Source organism: Callorhinus ursinus, unplaced genomic scaffold (genome assembly GCF_003265705.2).
Source record: "Callorhinus ursinus isolate GAN/ISIS: 27379988/994484 unplaced genomic scaffold, GSC_fseal_2.0 scaffold17, whole genome shotgun sequence".
In the NCBI taxonomy this organism is placed as follows: Eukaryota; Metazoa; Chordata; class Mammalia; order Carnivora; family Otariidae; genus Callorhinus; species Callorhinus ursinus.
In genome coordinates this window covers 20,991,422-21,015,226 of record NW_027397079.1, presented here as the reverse complement: position 1 = coordinate 21,015,226, position 23,805 = coordinate 20,991,422, and the positions used below count along the sequence as shown (strand labels likewise).

General features: G+C 39.1%; 1 protein-coding gene across 6 annotated transcripts in view; it reads right to left on the bottom strand.

The window, feature by feature from the left end:
- MTUS1 (microtubule associated scaffold protein 1) overlaps positions 1-23,805 on the bottom strand; it is a 166,471-nt gene that overhangs the window by 30,054 nt on the left and 112,612 nt on the right. For 5 of the 6 annotated variants that reach the window (XM_073902364.1, XM_073902366.1, XM_073902363.1 and 2 more), the window contains one exon: positions 5,532-5,746. In XM_073902364.1, the coding sequence (XP_073758465.1) occupies positions 5,532-5,746 (215 nt within the window). Of the gene's footprint in view, positions 1-5,531; positions 5,747-22,384; positions 22,802-23,805 lie in introns of those variants that run through there. The other variant, XM_025886275.2, reaches the window with a different exon arrangement.

The following is a 23,805-nucleotide window of genomic DNA, read 5'->3' as shown; positions in this document are numbered from 1 at the left end:
TCCTGCCCTCAACCTTCCTGTACTCAATGCCCAGAAGCCACCCTGAGCACTCCGAGTACACGGTGACAGAAAAGCCGTGAAGTCATCCTTGACTCTGTCTAAATGGGTCGTTCCAAAGTCAGTCAGTTCTTCCTAATGTGCCTTGAATCTATCACACTTTTTCTATCAGTGCTACCTCCACCCCGGTCCTGATCTCCACCAATTCATTCCCGCACCAGTAGTGAAGGCAACGCTTCACACGACCTTGCAGAGGGCTGCTAGATTCATGTCCCATATTCTTTGTACTCAGGAATGCCCTCGCTCAAAAAGAATATTCCATGGAGTACATGAAAAAGAAACTTTACTCTAGTTCCAAGAACCTCGATCATCCACCTCCTGTTTAGATTCCCAATTCCTTCTTTGTTCTGTTCAAGTCACACTCGCCACGCGTGTCTCACCTCCACAACCTGGAATGTGTGGTCTTTACCTGACCCATTATATAAAACTCAATGTCAATCATAGTCACCCTCTCCTTCCCCTCAAAGCCTAGAGAAGACATTTATCTTTCTAAACTGATTGGCAAATGACTTGCTCTGTACCAATTAATCAAGGACCATTCCAGATGCTGGGAGAAACATGAAAGAAATTTAAGACATGGTTCTTGCCTTCAAGAAGCTTGGAACCGGGGCACCTCAGTGGTTTAGTTGGTTAGTGTCTGCCTTTGGCTCAGGTCATGATCCCAGGGTCCTGGGATCAAGCCCCACATCGGGCTCCCTGTTTGGTGGGGAGTCTGCCTCTCCCTCTCCTTTTGCCCTTCTCCCCCACTTGTTCTCTCTCTCAAATAAATCTTTTTTTTTTTTTTTTTTTTTTTTTTTTTTAAGAAGCTCAGGACCTAAACAGACCTAAAATGTCCACGCTCAATTCTTCAGTCATCATTCAAGGCAGATGACCCCATCTGGGGGTAAGCAGTACAGAATAATGGAAAAAACAAGGGCTTTATACATAATCCTATGTGAAATGCCAACTACAGTATCCACACCATAGTGTCAGTTTCTGCCTGACTCTCTTTGGGAGCCTGTCCTTTAAGATACCTATCCTTTACTTGTAGATGATAAAAACACATTTTGTCACTTAGATACTGATTGCCTGTTTCTTTTTATTCACCTGCTCCTAAATCAGTGTTTCTGTCCTAGATGATAAACTCTTTATAGTCTAGATAACAAGTTTATTTAATCCTCTTTGTATTTTAACAAGCAGAATTCCACACAATGTGGAAAAAAAAGAGGGAGGTGGGTATCTGGATAGAAATATGCTTTTCTATGCATGCGTTAAATATATGCAATGCTCCAAGGGAAAAAATGGATTCACTATAATTTAATTAGGAGTCCCCGGGATACAGGGACTTAGTCTCTGGCTGCCGTCCCATCAGCGGGCCTGAATTTGTTAGCTACTGAACAGCATCAACAGCACAGGGGGATTTTGCAGAAAAGAGCCATGTCCGATGGCTCGGATGTGTGTTATCTCTGACCTCCTCTCCACCACTCACACAATGAATTACATCCACTCTTTTTTGTTCTGAGACATTTTTACTTATAGTAGACTGCTAGTGTCTTTCCAAATTCACCTTATTTGGGTACCACTTTAGGCTGGATTTCACTTTGGCTGTTTGTACAGAACACTGCACAACTATGCAAAGATAAACCAAGAATGGGAACAAACTAAAACTAGCAACAGTGTGTCCTCTGGGAAACCGAAAGTGTGGTGTTAGTTTCCAGACTGATGAGACACTTATTAGAACTCATAATGAATTATCATTATTAAACAGACTTGCAACAAAAGGGTAAGTCATAATTCTAGGATTCCCTATAATCAATCATTTTTATCCACACTCTAATGTTCTAAAACCATTTAGAAAAACTTAGCAATAAGATATATATGTATATATAGATCAGTCTACATCTACCATCTATATCTACCTATCTGTACATCAATCAACCACTTCTATAACGGTATGAGAGAACCAAAGGGTTAAGAGGAAAATTGTTCTGAAGAATTACTTAACTTTTCCTCTGGTTATGTCTTTCCTTTCTGTTTTATAACAGTGCCCTGTACACATTAGGCAATCAGTAAATACTTGCTGATTGGTTATAAAGAGCAAAGAACATTTACATAACCACTTTATATGTTCATCTTTACATCTGGGATTCCATCCTCCCCATTCATTTGTTCGTTCAGGTATAGACTGAATGTCTGTTATGTATGAAGCCCTGCCATAGCTGCTGGCTTGGTTTCCTAAGAAAGAACTAGACACAGATCGTGCTCTCAGGGAGCTCCTGGTCTTAAAAAGCAAAATGAGTGAAGATGGTTATCTGTAATATAAGGTAGAGAGTGACAGAGAAATCTAAGTGCTCCTAGAATCCAGAAGGTAGACAGAACACACAGCTAGAAGGACCAGGAAATAAAAGAGGGAGGTGTTTTGTTTTGTAGGTTTATTTCAGGGAAAGAGAGAGAGAGAGAGAGAGAGAGAGAATGTGTGCGTGTATGTGTGCAAGCAGGGGGAGGGGCAGAGAGAGAGAATCCTCAAGCAGATTCCCTGCTAAACGTGGAGCCAGATGCAGGGCTGGATCCATGATCCTGAGATCGTGACCTAAGCCAAAACCAAGAGTCAAATGCTCAACGGACTGAGCCACCCAGGTGCCCCTAAAGGAGGGAGTTTTTGAGATGGATTCTAAGAAATTCAATGGAGTCACAACTACATGTGCATTAAAACCTAAATCAGGTGCAAGATGAAATTCACATACAGTAAAAGTATCCCAGAAACTCAGAGTTTGCCCTGTTGTAGACTGATGAAACCATCTGTCAGTATGTCCAATCGAGTGAGGTTTTTCCTTTAGTGTTCGATCTACTTCTCCAACTGAGCATCTGATAAAAGTGTTTGGTTTGTGTTTGCGGGCCAGGTTGTGTGGGGGAAAAAAGTATCTTGAAACACCAGGATCATGCGGACTGTGGAAGGTTCATGCCACGTGAGGGACTTAGTAACCAAAGGAAGAGCTGATATTGGTCTTTCCTCTCACATTCCCTCCTGGGCCTTTCCTCACTGAGGGGCATGGAAGGCAGGCCTGCCTGCTCTATTTAATTTGCATTAACCAAGCAACCGCTTGGTTGTTTGTATAATGAATCCATATGAATCAAATACAGGTAGTGATGGGACGTTACTCTAAGAGCTGAACATGTAGGTATTAGGGAGAAGGGCAGTAGCCCAGTAATGGTATTTGAACCAAGGATGAAAAAGCACAAGAAGCTCATAGGTGATTTTTAGTTCCTAGTGTCCTAGACCCAGGTTCAAGTCCTGGTCTTCCTCTAGATAGCTGTCTGCTGATAGTCAAGTTACTTAACAGCTCTATGCCTGCAATTTCTTCCTAGTAAATTCCAACTTGTGTCTTTGGACAAGATTTAATAAGTAAGAATGTCTAGAACTTCATAAATATTCAACAAACATTATATCCCTCTTGCTTCTCCTCTACCTAATTATATGGAGCAGACAGGCAGTGAGGTGAGGCTTAAATGGGCAGCTCGTGCCAAATTATAGAGTCTTACACTCCAAGTTATACCCCAGAGTCATCCGGAGGAAATATAATGTGAGCCATGTATCTAATTTTAGTTTCCTAGGAGCCACATTTCTTAAAAGTTTAAAAGATTAAATTTTCATGTGTTTTATTTAACCCAGTATATCCAACACATTACCATTTCAACATACAGTCAGCAGAAAAATTATTCACGAGGTATCTTACACCCTTTTTTCATACTGTCTTTGAAATCCATGTGTATGTTTTAATGCTTGTCTACATATCCTAATTTAGCCTTACGGTACTTCAAGTGCTCGGTAGCTTCATAAAGCTAGTAGCTACCATATTGGATAGGTCAGCTGTAGACAATGGGGAAACCACTGAAGGTTTGAATCAGCAGAGTGGAATGCTTTGGCAAGATGAATCTGTTAGCAGTGCTTGGGTAGATGATAGTGAAGACAGTGCAGGCCTAAAGACTAATTAAGAAGTTATCATATCTAGTGGACAGTTATGCAGAATCCGAACAATGCTGGCATCAGTACGAATGGAAAAGAGGGGATGAAGGGCAGCAGCAGTGTGGGATGAGGGCTCACAGCACTCGATGACTCATCTCATGTGGGAGGGAAAGGAGAGAAAGGAATTGAACAAGAGGCTGGTTAGGCTAATATAGTAAAACTAATTGGTTTATCACAAAATTGACAAATTGTTTCCTACATTTGATATTATGTCGTTTCCAATTTAGCTTACTTGGTTATATAAGCCAGCTTTCCAATTCCTTCCTTACATATGAAAGAGAAACAGGAGGACTACATACTACTGTAATAACAACTAGGTAAATGTCTCCATCTCCCTCTCAAAACAATTTTTTGGACAAAGCTGTAAAACGTTCATCAAATACTGATCTTAACTGTCTATTAGCTTGGTAACTTGCAAAGGCACAGACCAGGTGCCTGGCTCCCCTGCCCCAGACTGGTAACTGTATCACAGTAGCTTCTGTAGAAAAAGGAACATAGGTTTGTTGGGTTGAACTGAACTACAGAACAAGCAAATTGAACAGTTTTCTTCTCGAGATGTTATGTAATACCCATCTTTTAAGACTGTGATTTAAAAATATTTTAAATACTTTAAAAGCCTGGGTAGCTCAGTGGGTTAAGCCTCTGACTCTTGATTTGGGCTCAGGTCATGATCTTAGGGTCATGAGATCAAGCCCTGGGTTGGGCTCCTTGCTTATCAGGGAGTCTGCTTGAGAGTCTTTCCCTCTGCTCCTTCCCCCAGCTCAAGCATGTGCTATCTATCTCTCAAATAGATAAATATTCAAAAAAATATCTAAAGAGCTCAAATATAATCTCATCCCAGTGTTTGCCCTTAGATAATTGCAGTTTTTGTTGCTAGGCCAGTAGCATACGTTCACAGAAACTTGGTTTTCTCAAGGAATTTTAACTAGTCCCTGAACTAACACCCTTGGAGAATGTCAGGGAAGAATAAGTAAGTAAAGAAAATCTGTTTTGTATTTGTACCACAAACTATTTTAGGAACGGACGGAAATTCTCAAAGAGTCCCCAGACCCATACAGGGAGTTACCTCAGAAGTGTTCTTTGACCCACAAATATAATCAATCTAATTTTTCAAAGCATTAAATTAAAGGTAATACGGAAAGCTGTGTGCAGTTAAGACAAAAAATTAAGTTAAAAAACTAATAATGCTAATATGCGCTGGAGGTGTATAAAGTATAACAATTATCTTACGCCGTTGTTGGTCTAAGTGATTCTGGAAACAAAAAGAAGGTAGTAGAAATGTTTCAATCCCAAATTTCTAGAGAGTGACTGAGGTATCAAGTGAGTTGACAAAGCATAATTGGGTGAATTATATCTGCTCTTACCATTCATTAACTGAAAAGTATTCCCAAGACAAAAGCATGAACACTGCCCCCCTCCTACACCTCTCACCTCAATGAGAAAAGACTCTTTCCAGGGTAGACATCCTTACCTCAGAGAGTAGGTGCTGAATCACAACTGTTAATGCTTCAAATTTGATATTACCACAGGAAAGAAGCTGCTTGAGCTGCAGGATAAATCCACTTTGGTTTTCACATTCTGTTTTATATTGAGCCAATTCAAGTGTTTTTTCAGAGGACAGCACATCTGGAGACGTCTGTGTCTGGATACACAAACTTCTGGGATTCTTTTGCCTGCCCTTTTCAACTGTAAAGGGAATAAGTATACATAGGAAAATATGAGATTTTAATTTTTATAATCACTACCACCTGGGTTCAAAACCAACTAGATAAGCCACAGAAATGCATTTAAGCTATGTTTACATCAGGAAAGCATATGGATCAGAGCAGGAACTAATCAAATATCTAGATGTTTGGAATTTATAAACACAGACAATGTCTTTAGCTCTGACTTTAAAAGATTTACATAGGGCAGAGAATTACATATGAATTTAGCAATCCAGAAACATGAAAACTGCGTGCAAAATAATGTTAATATCGTAGTTTCTGGTTTTCTAGGTAAATTGGTACAGTAACGTGACTGTGACAAGTCCTTTGACTCTGTATTCTGATCACATATGCTGAAAGGAAAACACAAGTGATTGGACTTTCAATGCCTCTCCTTCCTCCTACACATTTTCTACAAACTTCCCATCCTTTCCTGCTGATGGCCTGGTCATTACAAAGATTTGTACTGCTGATGAGTCATTTCCTAATCTCTAATAAATCATTACATATATTGAAAATCTACTCACATTTTGCCCCTTAGGTTCGCTGCTAAAAGTACTATATTCTTGACTATCCTTTTCCGTATTCTATGAAACACAAGATTGTTTTTCTCCTCTCCAAGTACTAATAATGGCCTATGTTGTTTTTTTTTTTTTTTAAGCTCATGCTAATACTCCAAATCCAACTAAGATGCTGGGCTAAGTGATTATTCACTATCTATGCCACGGTGTCCTGGGAATTACTCTATTTTAAATGAAAAACTGTTCAGTGTTGGAACAATTCCAAATGCCTCACTTTGAATATCAAACAGAATTGGAAGAACACAAAACAAGCTGCTTAGCTTCTTGAAGTAAGTAGGCCAAGTAATCAAAATAAAACTAAACCTGGAAAAAAAAAAAGACAAGACACAAGAAACTGAGAAAAAAAAATGTTCCCTTGTTTTCAGAGACATTCCCTACAACATTCACATTCCGTGATAACAAACCAACCTAAGAAAATTTTACAAACAGAAATTACTTTCTCCAATTTTTCAGGGGGAGGAAAACTAGAGTAATTTCTTGAAGGAAAATAAACAAACCTCAGTATTCATGCTCCAAGAACCAAGGACAAAAACCAGTCAATATATTCTTTAAAAAAAGACGGGGGTGGGGGGGAAAGCTCTCATTTTCTATGGTACTTTCTATGGTTAAACAATTCGTATTTGTATTAATACCTGATAATTCACTGTTCTAAAATGACTAAAGTGTCTTTTGTGTTTTAAAAATACTTCAATCGGGGTGCCTGGGTAGCTCAGTCGTTAAGCATCTGCCTTTGGCTCCCAGGGTCCTGGGATAGAGCCCCACATCGGGCTCCCAGCTCTCGGCAGGAAGCCTGCTTCTCCCTTTCCCACTCCCCCCTGCTTGTGTTCCTTCTCTCGCTGTGTCTCTCTCTGTCAAATAAATAAAATCTTTAAAAAAAATCAAATAAAAATACTTCAAGAGAAGGGGAAAGTATTTGTCCATTAGTCTTTCTTAGTAATCATTTACAGCTGTTTAGTACTAACTGCCATTTCCCACGCACATGAAGAAAAGCGACCAAGTTCATAGTCCTAATATTAAAGTCCTGAAGGGAGAGAACTTTATAGAGTCACATATTAATGAACTAATTAATGAAAAATAATCTAAATATTTTACAGTTTGTCAAAGTATCTGAAATTAGTATTCATTTCATGTCATTTCCTAAAAGGTTCTTAAGAGTTCTATTTCTCATGTAACGTTGTAATAATTACCTAGTTCTCACTTTTCCCCTCTTTCATCCACTCAGTAACTCTCCATAGGGAGAGCGAGGTTCCAGGGTGGGAAGGGCCTTGCCCATGTGCAGATGGCATCCATGGGACAGATTCAAAGTCAGAACCTAGGCCTCCAACACCCATTCTCTACCGTTGTCACCCACCTTGGAAAGTGGAGATGGGGTGGAGATCTAATATAAAACCAAAAACAATAATGTATGGAATAATTGCAATAAAATGTTACTTTATTATATCAAGCCTGTTACTTGGTAACTCTTCCTTTCAATAAACCTACATGTAGATAAACATCTGTGTTTTATGTAAGTTTGTACAAACTTATACGTTTATAGTTTTTTATAATTTTATACAAACAGCCAAAAACAGCTTTTAACCCTTTGACCATCTAGCATTTCCTGTAACATACTGCAGATATAAATTCATTCTCCTGACATCATTGCTGTATGTCCTACCAATACTTAACTGAAATAATCATTTATTGATAGATTGCTTTGAGTTCATCATTCCTTGAATCCCTTAACAATGTTTGATTCTCTTTCTAGAATTTCTATGCTAATTAACTTTATTATTTAACACAATATCAGAGTTTTAAAACTGTTAGGTTATAATTATTTACCAAATCTGAGATGTAAGTATTTTATATTAACATTTTTGAAGAAAGCATTCTTTAAAATTCTTGCCTACTGAGACTTCCAGATGAATTTCACTAGTCAGGTTCTAGTACATTATTTCATAGGGAGATAAATTTATTAAACATCGTTTCTCCACCTTCAGGTTCAAAATATAGGTACTCCTTTTGTAGCAGCAGATTTTATATTTTCCTTCAGAATATTTCTTATTCCAAAGTGAGGCAATAGCTATATATTAAGTTTGGTTTCTTTGTATAAACTAAATTTCTTTCACTGTATTACATTTTTACAATTTACTATAAAGTATTTGCTAGTAATATTGTTTGGATAAATTACTTGATATTATCTTTTTTTCTTATTAAATGGTCAATTCCATTACTAACATTATTTTAAAGGAGATAGCTTTATTTTTCTCTTGGCTTAAGATTAGCTATGTTTCTCAATGTATATAGATTTTAAAATAATACCTCTACATCACGTTAAGAATCTGTCCACACTGTTTTTGAAGTGTTTAGGAAATACAAGTTGGACTTGCTGATTCTATATTAGACCTCTGAAACCATTATGGTTTTTACTAGCTTCTATTTAATTTGATCCATTTTGTTAAAGGCTTTTCTTAAGCCATAGTGGCTTCAAATTCCTAAGACATATTTTCTTTAATTAAAAGACTTCTTTTAATCATCTGATATGTAATCCCTCCCCCCCTTTTTTGAGATAAAAGTGACATTTAATATATTAGTTTCAGATGTGTAAGGTGATGAGTCACTGTCTGTATATACCGGGAAATGATCACCCTAACAGTCTAGTTAACATGTTACCAGACATAGCTACAACTTTTTTTCTTATAAGAACTTTAAATTCTACTCTCTTAACAAGTTTCAAATACACGATAAATACAGTATTATCAACTCTAGTCCTGTGTGGTACGTTACATCCCCATGACCTATTTATTTTATAACTGGAAGTTTGTACCTGTTGACCCTGTTCACCCATTTCACAACCCCACCCGCCCCATCCCCCAAAACAAACAAGTTTTTCAGGTAAGTCAGTCCAACAGTGTAAGCTGTTCCCTAGTTTGCTGCTGAGGATTCGGAGGGCTTAGGTACAAGTGAGACTGGTGACTATACATTTCCTTTACTATATTTTGGTTGTTTAGCTTTTCGTAACAAAGTGGCATCTGTATTTATAAAAGTCCTCTTCTCCATATTTTGGAACTATTAACAGGGTCAGGACATGTATACTCTTTGGAAGTTTAGAAAGTTCTCTGGGACCCAACACTGTAGTAGGAATGCTGCTAAGATCACTCTAGAATGAATAGTAAGTAGTGTTTGTTACGGAAAACATCAAGTGCCCGAGTCTGACTGCACCCCAGTCGTGCAAGGCTCTTGGTGCTTAGCTGCTTTTCATCTGTGCTTTGCCTGGTTACTGTTTCACCTGCAGCTGCAGGGCTGAGGCATTGACTCTAACAAGGGAGGCAGGGGAGGGCGGCACTTGCATTTCAGGAAAAGCTGTCCTTCTCTCTGGCTTTCTTAATGGCTGGAGAACTGGCATTTCAAGAGTCGGGGAGCCCCTCATATCAGCGTGAGTTCTTACTTATCCAGCCGTGAAGACCTCAAATGCCACCCCTAGAACACACAACGCTGCTCTGCCTCAGGTAGTGACTGGAATTGTCTGACCATCACGATACGGTTTTCTATGCTACCCACCAAGAATCTCATCCAAACATTTAGAACAATTCTGGTTTCTTTGTATAAACTAAATTTATACAAAGTTTTTATAAAACTTTGTATAAACTAAATTTATATTTAGTTTATAGTATAAACTAAATTTTATTTAGTATTTATAGTATAACTATAAGCTATAACTAAGTATTTATAACTATAAATAAGTATTTATAGTATAAGTTATAACTAAGTATTTATAACTATAAGTATTTATAGTATAAACTAAATTTATACAAAGTTTTTATTTATAAAGTTATGCAGACGGAAGTCTGCATAACTTTAACTGACGTTTAAAAACAATAAAAGCTTTATGATAAGCCTTCTCTAACACATCCTAGCATCAACTGGTGAATTTATAGCTGGTCAGCAGGAATTTACCCTATTGTGAATCCTACATGGGAATTCAATGACATTAACGGAAGGATTTCCGCTGTAAACTTGTTTGCAAAGGACAAGATCAAAAAGCAACCCAAATGTCCATATAGAAGGCTGGTTAAACAAACTTATGGTACATTTATATAGTGAAATATCACAGTTGTAATGGAGAACGAGGGCAGGCTCTGTTGTAAATGAGAAAACCAGAGTAAAGAGCACTGTAGACAGAATGCTCTGCCGTGTGATGATGAAAATATAAGCATTTTCTATTTTGCTCTTAAGTTCATAACAAAATCATTGCCTAATACACAAAGAAGTACTAACAATGTTTACCTTTTCAGAAAAGAGAATAGGAACCAGAGAGATAGAAGGTGTTCTAATACATTTTCTATACTTTTTAATCATGGGGTAAACATAACACCTTTTCAAAATTAGGAAGTATTTTTTAAAGGTGGTTAAATTGGGGATGCCTGGGTGGCTCAGTCGGTTAAGCATCTGCTTTTGGCTCAGGTCATGATCCCAGGGTCCTGGGATCGAGCCCTGCATCGGGCTCCCTGCTCAGCAAGGAGCCTGCTTCTCCCTCTGCCTACCGAGTCCCCTTGCTTTTGTTCACGCTCACTCATGCACGTGCGCTCGCTCTCTCTCTCACAAATAAAATCTTTAAAAAAAAATAAAGGTGGTTAAACTGAATTCTGAGCACTTAAATTAACATTTAGCTATAAAAAAACAATCCGTGTTTCTTCCTTGGGAAATAGAGACAAAAATCTAAATAATACAGGTTTTGTCATATGTGACAACTCAAAATACATTTACATTTAAGGAGGAAAGAAAACACTGACATACTATCCTTCTAAGAGTACATGTCTTCAAAATTTAACATAAGAGCAAATAAGCAAACAGACTGCCCTCTACAGCTGGAAAATCAACTTGTGACCCCAATCTTTTGCTCCATATACTGTGCTCCCTAAGGACAAAATTGTGCCACATGGTAGCTGATGACCTAGTTTGAGCATCTTTCCCCCCTCCTCACTCCTGGCCCAATTGAAGATCAGAGATGATGCAAAAATCTCCAATGATGCTCAAAGCCAAAATGCTCATAAATAGGGTACTTCATAATACTAAAAAATAGTTTCCCTTAAGTCCTACAGGAGCCATGATTTGTAGGAAATTAAAATATGAACCAAATTTGCCCCTGTGTCCCCTCTTTTAACATGTTACCATTCTGGCAATGAAGCTGTATTAAAAATATAATTTATTATACCCATTAACAGGACATGTGATTTCAAAGAATCAACTTAGTCAGAAACCCTTAAAATTGCATATTACCTTCTATATAGATTTGGATATCTATCAACAATTACCAATATCGTGTCTGATCCAATTGTCCTGGGACTTACTCTAATGAAATTGAAACCTCCATCAGAAAAACAAAAGTCATGAATCAAAGACATGTGCTTACTTGAAAACAACTGGATATCTTTGTTCCTTCTACTCCAAAACCTCAATTTAATAAAATTTCGAACTAGTCTAATGAACTTATCGTCTTGAAGAAAGTAGTTGGGTAAAGAGGAACAGGCCCCCTTTTCAGGTTCTAGTCACTCAGGCATATAGATCCCCAAGTCAAGACAAAAGGGTTTTTGAGAAAAACTTAACCATTAAGACATGGACCAACCAGGGCGCCTGGGTGGCTCAGTCGTTAAGCATCTGCCTTCGGCTCAGGTCATGGTCCCGGGGTCCTGGGATCGAGCCCCGCATCGGGCTCCCTGCTCAGCGGGAAGCCTGCTTCTCCCTCTCCTGCTCCCCCTGCTGTGTTCCCCCTCACGCTCTCTCTGTCAAATAAATAAAATCTTAAAAAAAAAAAGACATGGACCAACCTATTACCTGAAGACACATCCATCTTAAGGCCAAACAAGCCTTTCCAAATGGTAAAGTCAAGTAAGAGACAACACCTGCAGGAATAGTTTGCCTTGGCTTCCACGAAATGCAAAATTATACACTGCGTTTATTAACGTTGCCTAGTTTTTTTGTATACCTATTGACCTTGTCATTTGCTCACTACCTATTTTTCGAAATCTACCATAATTTTGCTGGGTGGTGGGAGGACCCGTCCTGGGGTCCTGTGGGAGAGAGGGGAGGCATGTAGAGGAAGGTGGTGTTGGAGAGGCATGCATGAAGACCGCCGGCATCTTGGCTAAATCGTGGTTCCCTAGTATCCATCTCTTCCTGTTCGGTTCTTACAGAATCCACCTATTTGCACTGAAAACTATATGTGTGAGGTAATAAAATGTAGGTAATGAACTAATGGGCTGGTGAGGGCCCTCTCCATCTCTGCCAGCACTCTGGACAGACAACCGATTCTCTTCTTTCTGCCTTGACCCGACCCAGCACTCCTAAAACCCTTAAAAGGGACACCTATCTCTACATAAGTTCTTTCAGTTCATTTCCTAGGCATTGGATGATGGGCGCTTACGCTGGGATATCCCATGGAATCAAAGCATTAAATGGAAACTATTGGGAAATACACGTTCTAATAAGAGGGAGGATCCAGTTATAACCGATCACCCAAATGACTGCTGTCCATTCAGTAAATGTCAATTGGATGTGCTTCTAACAAACTGGTCCCTGCTCTTAAGGAACTTGCATGCATCAGCGAGAGAGATGCCATCAGCAATGGCAATATGATTTGATCATCAGCTGACAGAATTGCGTGCAGAGTGTCGTGAGAGTCCAGGTGCAGAAACACCTAGATCTGGGGCAGTCAGCAAAGGGTTCAAGAGGCCGAGTTTGCACGGGCATTTGCACATCTGGCAGACAGATAAGGACTAAAGGCCAGCAGAGGCGCTGGGGTATGGACGCCCTGGGTACTCCCGAAGTTAAAGCACAATGAGGTGGCTGAAGCACAGTCAGGGGGACACAAGGTTTTATCATGGAGGTGGCAGAGGGCGACACTGAGCGGGGGTCTGGGGGCACCGTGAAATAGAGGAGAGGTGCACCGAGAGGTCAGGAGGGAGGCCCAGGAAGAGAAGCCATGTGTCCACGGCCGTGAGAACAGGCAGGAAACAGTGTTTATGAGGCAGAACAGGGGTCCTGACCAGTTCGATCAAGGGGAGCCTGGGAGGAGTCATGAGTTTCCAGCTAGGAAATAACACAAGAGGAGGAGATGAGCACGTGGGAATGAGTGAGAGCAGAGAGAGGGAAAGAGTCTGGCGTGCGACACAGTGAGGAAGGTGTTACGACACTGACACTCTGCTCTTTATACTCCACAAAGGATCCATTCTAGACTCACCTGCTCCGTAATACTCTCCAAATTTAATCATCCACCGTGTCATTTTCCTGAGGAGCAGACAGCTCTTTATCTGCTACTGTCCTGAATATTGCCCCTAATGCAAGTGTATGAACACACACTTCCTACTGCTATCAATGGACTAGTAAACGCCTGGTAATCTGTATCATCTCACCAAGATGTTTTTTTTGTCATTCACGTCATCAATTTATTACCTTAAATTTATTTAAACCTTTGTAGTGTTCCTTTCATTACTTGTTTACTCTGAAAGAATTAATAATCACAATTTAGAAGCCACATACAATTTTTTCTATTCTAGGTAGGTATGGCGTTTATTTACACGAAACAATTCAAGCTCAGGAAAGTGATATTAAGACTTTTAAAATTACCCAAGTTAATTCTCTTTGGGATGGAGGGTAAGACTTTAAGACACCTAAGCATTTGAAATTTTACAATACTGTATTTTGTCATTACCATATATAGTCAGAATTTGTTGCCATGGTTTGTATTACACGTAAAAGGGTCCTTCTTTTTAAAATTTTAAAAGCAGATTACAGAACAGAAGGTATATTCATATTAAAAACTCCCATCTCAGCATAATAATGCTTACGCAATTCCTCAGGGGAAAAAAAAAAAAAAATTCCAAACTTGACCTATAACCATTTTCCATGTAGCTGGCAGGAAATATGCAGATCTTTCACGTTCTTAAAATGGACTACTAGCTACAAAGAAAACAAATTCATTACATCCAGGAATACTTTTAACAAGATATTACCTCCCTTGATTTACTGGTTCTCTAAATAATCTAGAAGTTCACCTTAATGTTAAGTTTATGAATTTCAGCACTAAAAGAGCATAAAAATGGAACAGAGCAAAAAAATCTGCAAGTACTATGATTTTAGCCCTGTAACATCAACAGTTCTGAAGATATTGAATGTAAATATTTTAACTGTAATCATCTAACATCAAACTTTCATCAGAAACAGTGGAATTTCATCAAAATTTCATCAAAAAATAGAGGAAAAATCTGAACTTTTATTTCAACCTAAATAGGAAACAAGTATCTCTTGTTATACTCACTATAGATGAGCAAATTGGATAGGACTTTTCACAGAGCACAAGGAAAGGAATAAAATACATATCATCCACCAAGTTCCCACCAACGTGAATGAGATGGATGCTGTTTCTCAAGACAGCAGTCATTGGTACTGGCTTTTCCCCCTTTATTATTAAACAAATTACCGAAAATATTAAATTCTAGCCTTCATGGGGACTTCTGTTTTTTGTTTTTGTCTTAATGATCATTTTGACTTACCCAAATGAATACGCAGCTAAAAACCTGCTTGACGTCCCAGAGCCCACTTACACCAAGCAGTTCTTTTGATCTCAGTAATTTTGACATACACCCACAAGGTGTCCTTTTTTAATTTAACACACAGAAGAATGCAGCACCGAGAACATTTGTCACCACTAGGAACGGATTCCAAAACAAGACCAAAAAGTCTACGAGGCCCTTCCCTTTGCAGTTCCTACCTCAAGCGCATTTGCTAGCTTGAAATTTTTGAACACTATCTCCTCTCTTTTACATCTCGAGCTAGCCAGCTCACGCGAGGTCACCGTTGTGCCATGAGGCCATCCCCTGTGGGTCAGTGCTCACTCACGGCCACAGATAGTGTCCCTAACCCCTACATCTGGGTTGCTGCAATCCCATGTTGAAAAAACAGGAGACCCAGGAAAACGGCATGACTGAACCCAGGCACATGCAGGCATAAGACCTAAATGTGGGGGGAAAAATGTGCCCAAATGTGCCAAAGTGGGTCAAAAATGTGTTATTACAGACCACAGACTATCTTACAGTCGAAATGAAAAAGAGCCAATTAAAACAACCAACATTAGAAATTTTTATGACACAAACAATAAAAAAGAGAAGGTAATTCTCAAAATACTAACCAGTTAAAGAAAAGAAATTGAAGAGACAGGTGCCTCAAACTTGGGTCACCAAAGAACAAAGGGAAAAAGGCAAGTCTCTAACCCAAAAGAAAGCTCTATTGGTCTTAATTTTCCCAAGAGCTAGATAATTGCTATTTATAAAAAGGACTCTCACATGCTAAAATAACTCAACATATCACCTAAGACAAACAGAAAAATGATGCTCAATGTTGGAAACATTTAAAGCCACATCTGACATCTTTTTACCTAATAAATAATGTGCATATACTATTAATGAAACATTTTTAGCTCTAAAACATGTTTCAGAGCTAAGACAAAGTATTATAATCTGTATTGTTTTATTTATAGGGTGATTCTCTATTAACCAGAACTCTCTCAGAATATTTCAATTGTTCTAACTACGTATTTACTAAATTTTCTTGCCATATTCCTCTAGTTGCTCCTGGTGAAAGACACTGCAATTTTCCTATCCTGAATCCAACTCCAAACTGTAATGTATGATGTACTTTCCATGTTTGGGAGAAAATAGAGTCCTACATTAAAACACAACTTAGGGTAGTAAAGCTTCAGCTATGTGAAACTTGTGAGTTACACCTAACTTTTAAAAAACTTAACAAAACATGGGACACCTGGGTGAAGCATCTGCCTTCGGCTCGGGTCATAATCCCAGGGTCCTGGGATCGAGTCCCGCATCGGGCTCCCTGCTCAGCGGGAAGCCCGCTTCTCCCTCTCCCTGCCACTCCCCCTGCTTGTGCGCCCTCTCTCTGACAAATAAATAAAATCCTTAAAAAAAAAAAAAAAAAAAAAAAACCAAAAACTTATCAAAACATTACCTATCATGAATGAAAATTGATTTAACACATCGCTGCCTTCTTAAGTAGACCGCTCTAACTACAAAATGGCACTTTTTAGTGTCATCGCAAAGCTGTAGCTCGAAGACCGCCACAGCGACCGGAGCTTAGTATCGATCTATGACAAATGTTTTTAGCCTAACGCCATTCACAACATCAGTTCTCAGTAAGTGCTTATCAGTGTGGCAAAAAAGGCCAGAAAGATCTTCAAGCCTGCTTTCAAGGAAGCCAAAAGAAGAATGTGGATTCACAGTACAGGAACAAGGGAGTGGTGGAAGGCTATGTCTCTCAACTGTTATTCTTGAATTTGGTCCCTGTGATGTCTTTTGTAATCTACAAATGATTGAATCTTTTAACTTTTTACACACAAGTTCTAATACATGTTTTTTTTATGGAATCCTTCTCAAATGGCTTCATTGACTTCTGAATTTCGTAGTGTGAGAAACAAAAGAGAAATTCAACTTTATTTAGCGTCACCTAGGCAATACTTACCACAAATGTACGAATAAAAATCTTAACCTTTGGTAACACATTTTAAATATATAAAAGCCATATATAAAGTCGAGACATTCTTTCTCAATGTATTATCACTGAAAATTACTTCATTTAACATCAAAATCAAATATTGATCTATATGTCCAAAGTGACTTCAAAGTGTTTAATTGAAATAATTACAAGATAGGTCATCATTACCAAAACCCCTCCACGTCATGAAAGAGGGAAAAAAAAAGTCTGTTGCAAGGTCAGGCTTGTTAAATGATATACTCCCCTTACTTATAAGCAGCTAATATCAGCTTTTGAGAATTAAGGGTTTGACCCTCTCTGGGTCAGATACTATCAAAAGGCTCTAACCTCTCTTGCACCTGCATGCTCTGGAGAATGGATAAGTCACTCACTTCCGTAGCCTCCCGTGCAGGTAGCCAGCCATGTGACTGTAAGTTAGCCAATGAGATGTAAGCTTTGTGATTTGGCACCACCCACTCACCCCCTTCTTTTCTTTCCTGCCTGGAGCAGCAATCCTGAGATCATGAGGCAACAGGAGGAGGAAGCCAAGAAAATAGAGATGTTGATCCTGACGTTGCTGAGCCACTGAACAACACTCTAGGTGAAACTAACAAGTTAGGTGAAACAAATGAGTTACTTCTTAGTTAAGGTGTCTCAAACTGCATCTAAAAGCAATTCTTTACAGCCTCAAAAATGAATACCAAACATAATTTGAGGAGTTTCTAATTAAACAAATTTATTCATATTCTGCCCCGTTCTTACTGAACAGTCTAAATGACTCTCTTTAGTGTGGCTTTAAGTAAATGAAATGCCTGGTTCCATTAATAATACTTCCGCCCCTCTGGAGCGCCTAAGGTGGCTCCGGTGGTGAGCACTCAGGTCATGATCTCAAGATCTCAGGGTCTTGAGACTGAGCCCGACTCTGCTCTGCGCTCAGTGGGGAGTCTGCTTGACATTTTCTCTCCCTCATCCTCTGCCCCCACCACTGTCTCTCTAAAACTAATAACAATACTTCTGCCCCTCCTCAGTATATATGTACTACACCCCTCCCCTTTGCTATAATTGCTTTAATTTCTTTCTTTACAGAGGGAGAGGCGGGAGAGACAGAATCTTAAGCAGGTTCCACATCCAGCATGAAAGATGACTCAGAGGTGGATCTCACCACCCTGAAACCTTAGCAGAAATCAAGAGTTGGAAACTTAACCTACTGAGCCACCCAGGCGCCCCTATAATAACTGCTTTTAATCTCACTAGCTCAGCAAAAAGAAATCTAAGTGCAGTGAACTGCCTTCACTTCAATCAAAAAATATATTAACTCTTTGAGGTTCAAAATGGCACTTTTCATAATAAATACAGGTATCTCCAGCTTGAAAGAGAAACTGAATTCTAATAAAACTGGTGGTAAGGAACATTTCAACTAAGAAGATTCTTTTCCTTCCATGACTCATTATAAAATGAGAACCCATATGCAGAGGCAAAATTCTGAAATAGAGCTGCCTATTTTGGCAAGAGAGACTATTGCCAGCATTTTGGCAAGCCACTGAAATCACTTCTGGACTTCTTAGAAGATTAGTACTTCCCTGACATGGAGATCTTCATCTGTGCTTGACATCCTGCAACACCACTCAGAATGCTGACAAATTCACTTTTCCTTGTCTTCCCCTATTTACAGAGGCCATGACCTCCTGGATTCGACAACACATTCTGTGAAGGGGTGCCACCCAAGAACAACGTACTGGAGCACACAGTGCCCCCTTATATAGGGGTTCAATAAAGGGGCCCTGGTCCTCCTGATCCCTGTGATCACCCTCCTTCTTGCTAGCACCTGTCTACATTCTATGCTCAGACATATTAAAATTCTTTAGTTTCCTTGAAGGAGTCATCCTCTATCCTAGCTCCAGGCTTTCCCATGCTGTTTGCTCTGCCTTGAACACCTTCTGTGTCTTGGCTAACTCCACACATCCTGAGATTCCAGCTTAACCGGCACTTCTTCTGGAAGGCCTCGGGAAAGTTAGCTTTACCTGCTAGGAGCTGCCTGGGTGTCTAGTCCGTGCCCTACTGTAATCACTTGATGTTCCGTTTAATTATGGGCTGTGTGCAGGCAGGAGCCATGTGTGACTTAGTCCTGGTTATATTTTCAGCATCTAGCATTGAACCTGGCACACAGTCCATGTGTAATAGGTATTCACTTATGAAATGAATGAATGAATCCTGCAATGTAAAAGACTGTTTGGAAAAAGGTGAAAGTGGGGGCGCTGGGTGGCTCAGTTGGTTAAGCGACTGCCTTTGGCTCAGGTCATGATCCTGGAGTCCGGGGATCGAGTCCTGCATCGGGCTCCCTGCTCGGCAGGGAGTCTGCTTCTCCCTCTGACCCTCTTCCCTCTCGTGCTCTCTCTCTCATTCTTTCTCTCTCAAATAAATAAATAAAATCTTTAAAAAAAAAAAAAAAAGAAAGAAAGAAAGAAAGAAAGAAAAAAGAAAAAGGTGAAAGTGGGCGCCCGGCTGGCTCAGTCAGTAGAGAATGCAACTTCTGATCTCAGGGTCTTGAGTTCAAGCGCCATGCTGGTCGTAGAGCTTACTTTAAACAAATTTTTTTTTAAGTTTTTAAGTTATCTCTACACCCGACATAGGAATCGAACCCACAACCCTGAGATCAAAAGTCACATGCACTAGATACAGATTCCAAGAGCCTCGGGTTGTAGCCTTAGTTCTGCTAGTAACCAAGTGAATGACCTTGATCACTTACACACACAGAGCTACAAAATAAAGGAATCAGGTGAGATGATTTCTGAGGTCCCTTTAACCTCAAATGCTATGAATTTTTCTGGCTATAGATTAAAAAACCCTGGATGTATTACACCTGAAAATTCATCTTATCTAAACTCATTCTCCCCTTATCACCCAAATTCAGTTAATACCCATGACACCATGTTTTTCCTTTATCCTGTCCCGTAACATTAGTCACAGTTGAATCATTGTTCTTCCTCCTTTATCCACGACTAATTGGTTTTAAGAATCTAAGACTCCACCCTTTTAATCTCTTATTTGTTTTTACACTCCGCCACTACTCTAGCTCTAGAATCCAGGTCAGCACACTGCCACTTTGGCAACCAAGGCCAACAGCACTCACTTTATTAAGACTACAAACACGAGGGGGGTGGGGGGATGGGTTAGCCTGGTGATGGGTATTGAGGAGGGCACGTTTTGCATGGTGCACTGGGTGTTATGCACAAACAATGAATCATGGAACACTGCATCAAAAACTAATGATGTAATATATGGTGATTAACATAACAATAAAAAAATTAAAAAAAAAAGACTACAAACACGAGTTACAGCTTATAGCCCATAAGATTACATGCAGGGACTTCGGTATCCATTTCACTGAGAAATGTCTCAGACCTTTAAATTACATAATACGGGATAAGCTCACAAAAGATTATTACTGGGGATAAGTAGAATTATATTCTTTATATAATTTTTAAGTGCTTCCTACACAGGGAAAAAAAAAAAAAACCCTCTTTTTTCATCATTACTCTTCACCAGATCTAACGGAATTACAGCAGAAGTCACAGCCAGGAAAGTCTAGAACCCAAGAGTTCTAAACAGAGGGGCCAGGTTTTAATCCCATTTCTGCCCCTTTGTGCCCTTGAGCACGTTAATTCACTTCTCTGGGCCTCTGACTTCCTGGTGTCAAAGAAGATAAACTAGATCACTTCTAAGTGCACTCAGGCTCCAAAAATTTCACTGCAGCCAAACAAATGTTGCAAAGTGTTTTTTACAGAAATTCCAAAAACAAAAGGTACCTAAAATAGCAACTATTAGTCAAAGTCTGATAATAAAAGCCTTTTGTCTTTTGCTTAAGCAGCCTTGGAAATTTATCTGCTTCACGAAAATACAATAAACGACCTAAAATGTTTGCCAGAAGAAGACTGGTTAAATAGATCATGGCTCCCATGACTATTAAAAAGCAGAGGTAGATAAACATGTGTTAACATGAAAATCTAAGATATATTAACTTTAAAAAGGAAGCTATAGAAGAGTATATATAATATACCATCCCTTTATAACCAGAGAGTCTATAAAAATCTACACAGGCTTACATATGATGAGCAAGTTACTGGAAGGCTTTGCAAGCACCCGGGAGAGTGGTGGCCTCAGGGCAGGGGGGCCTGGGCAAGACACAGGCTCACTTGGAATTGTAGAACCTCTGTACAGTTTGACTTTCTCTTTTACTCGGAGCACAGATTTTTTTTTTTTTTTTTTTTTTTAAGTTAAAAGCTACCTGGAGCTATTTTAGATCATACAGATTATTGCAAATACAAGACACCATTTTATTTCTTCACCTTTTTTTTAAGGTAGAAAAAATGACAGAGGCATTTAGGCCTGGAGAGAGCGAGCCACTGTTCTGCCTCATAACACTTCATTTACCTTCAGCTGCCAGCTCAGGCTGAGGGAAAATTTGGCAGACTTCAGTGACAGGTCAAGGGGAGTTATGAAACATGAGGAGAAGGTGCTGGAAAAAATGAGAGATATCCCACAAGGGAAGGGAGATGGCCTTTGGGAAAACTAAAAACAGCTGAAAAAAAAAAAATCACTAGGGACAGAGATGGAAAACAAGACACATCAGGGCTGACATGAATAAGAAACAAGAAAAAAAATCTGTTTACATACTCAAACAGTCCTACTACAGTCAACACTAACCAGCAAGAATCAAATATAATAACACACCTGTCTTTACAGCATAAAACCAACATAATTTACCATAGCTGCAATTATTATCTGGAACAAAAGGGAACAATGTGAGGCAATTAATTGAATCCCCTAAAAGTGAGCATGCAGGTCTACAGATGCCTAAAACATACACTGCATTTACTTCCGTTTTAGGCACAGAGAATACAAAGCAGATCAAGCATCAATATCAAAGGCAGTCTTTCGTGAATGCAAACGTTTTCACTAGGAAGCTGGGAAAACTTAAGTTTTGTTTGGTTTTGTGGCTCACTTTTTACCTCTCCACAACTGCCAGGATGTTTAATTTTGGAAATATTTAGAACTTAGAAATCGTTCATCATGTTAAGCTAACCTACCATAATCTCACTGAGAAGGTACATAATGAAAAACTATAGAACCCCTCTCATTTCATCTCCTCCTTGAAAGAGAGCAATATTAATTTACACATGTCCTATTTCCAAAATCATCTGAAGTAAAATGTAATTTAACAGGTGTTGATCTTCACAGATCTTGTTCGTGTCAGAAAAGAGCTAGGGAGCACCAAGGCAACAATTCTGCTCTCTATAAACAAAACAAACACACTCTGCTTAAACAAAATCAAAGTTGCCAGACGCTCGTGTATTGAAATGTTAAGAGCAAAATGGCTATTTCTCCAAAGAAAGCCTCGTGCTCTCAGAGCTTTCTTTCCTCAAGTATGTATCTCCTTAGAAAAATTTCGATAAGCAGCTGCAAGTTAATCAAGATGTCCCCCATGCACCACTCAACAGAGACTATGCAAGACAAACCTGTATGGAAAATGACAGTGCTTTTCCTAAACCCTGAAGGAAGTCGGAGGTTTCGAAGCAATCCTTTGGCAGTCAGTCGTACGTGAATGGTGGATAAGGAGAATTTGGGAGACAACAACATGTCTTCGGAGCAGGTGAAAAGATTTCACAGAAGAAACAGCTTCCAGGGACTATCACATACTGTCTTTGTAAACTCAATACTCTTCAAAGCCAAGAAATAACAGCGGGAGAAAACATGCCTACATTGCAAATGTCATTCCACTGCACATACACAAAAGGAAAAAAAAAAAAAAAAAAAAGCCCAGAGCTATCCAAGTGTTCCTGGCTTCCGTTTTCACTTCCAGATGTTGCCAAAACAATACCCTTCCTCTGACTAAAATCTCCTGTAAGCAGATCCAGCAGTAAGCAGCCTCTGAATTACATCACACTGTACACGCTTAGGGGTTGTTATGGTTTTCATCAGAGATGGTAAAGGGGAGGAGAAAGTGGGTGGTCTTAGGAGCTTTATATAACAACCAATAATGTCACAGATTCTCTCACTACTTGAAAGATTGCTAAGGGAAATTAACTACTTTGAGCACTGAATGCTTATTTAGGAATTAGGAGAAAATTAAGATTTCTTTTCAGTCATCTATTTTCTGATTTAAAAATTTTTAATTATATTCACACTGATAACACTGGGCATTTTTTTTCAAATATTTTGTATGTAAATCTATATATAAACCCAATACTTCGGATACACTTTTTTTTTTTTTTAATGGCTTCAAGGGGCGCCTGGGTGGCTCAGTCATTAAGCGTCTGCCTTCAGCTCAGGTCATGATCCAGGGGTCCTGGGATCGAGCCCCACATCGGGCTCCCTGCTCCGCGGGAAGCCTGCTTCTCCCTCTCCCACTCCCCCTGCTTGTGTTCCCGCTCTCGCTATGTCTCCCTCTGTCAAATAAACAAATAAAATCTTTAAAAAAATAAAAATAAAAAAAAAATGGCTTCAAGTAAGAGATGTTTCCAGGTATGGTTTTTAATAAAACTTCTATTAGTGACAAATTGATAAAAGGTTCAACTTCAGCTTTAATAGTCATGTTCTGAGGACCTCACTAATCAACAAAGGTAATGCAATTTCTCTACCAGATGTAATATAACAGTTCCAGAGGAATAAAATTAATCAGGCCACATTCTCAAGATGATACTGTTTTATCAGTTGCATTTATGGAAAATCAGGTGGCCTCTCATAGTAAAGTTTTGAGACTAGGAACAAGCTAGGATCTGTTTTATTGGGATCTGTTAAATGTTTATCTTGGTAATTTGTAAGAGTATATTAAAATATGACGGCAAAAACTAAAGTAAGATGAAGGTGTGGAAGAAAAGTACCCTGCAACATGCTCACTTAAGCAAAGGTAATTTTAATAATCAGGAATAACCCAATA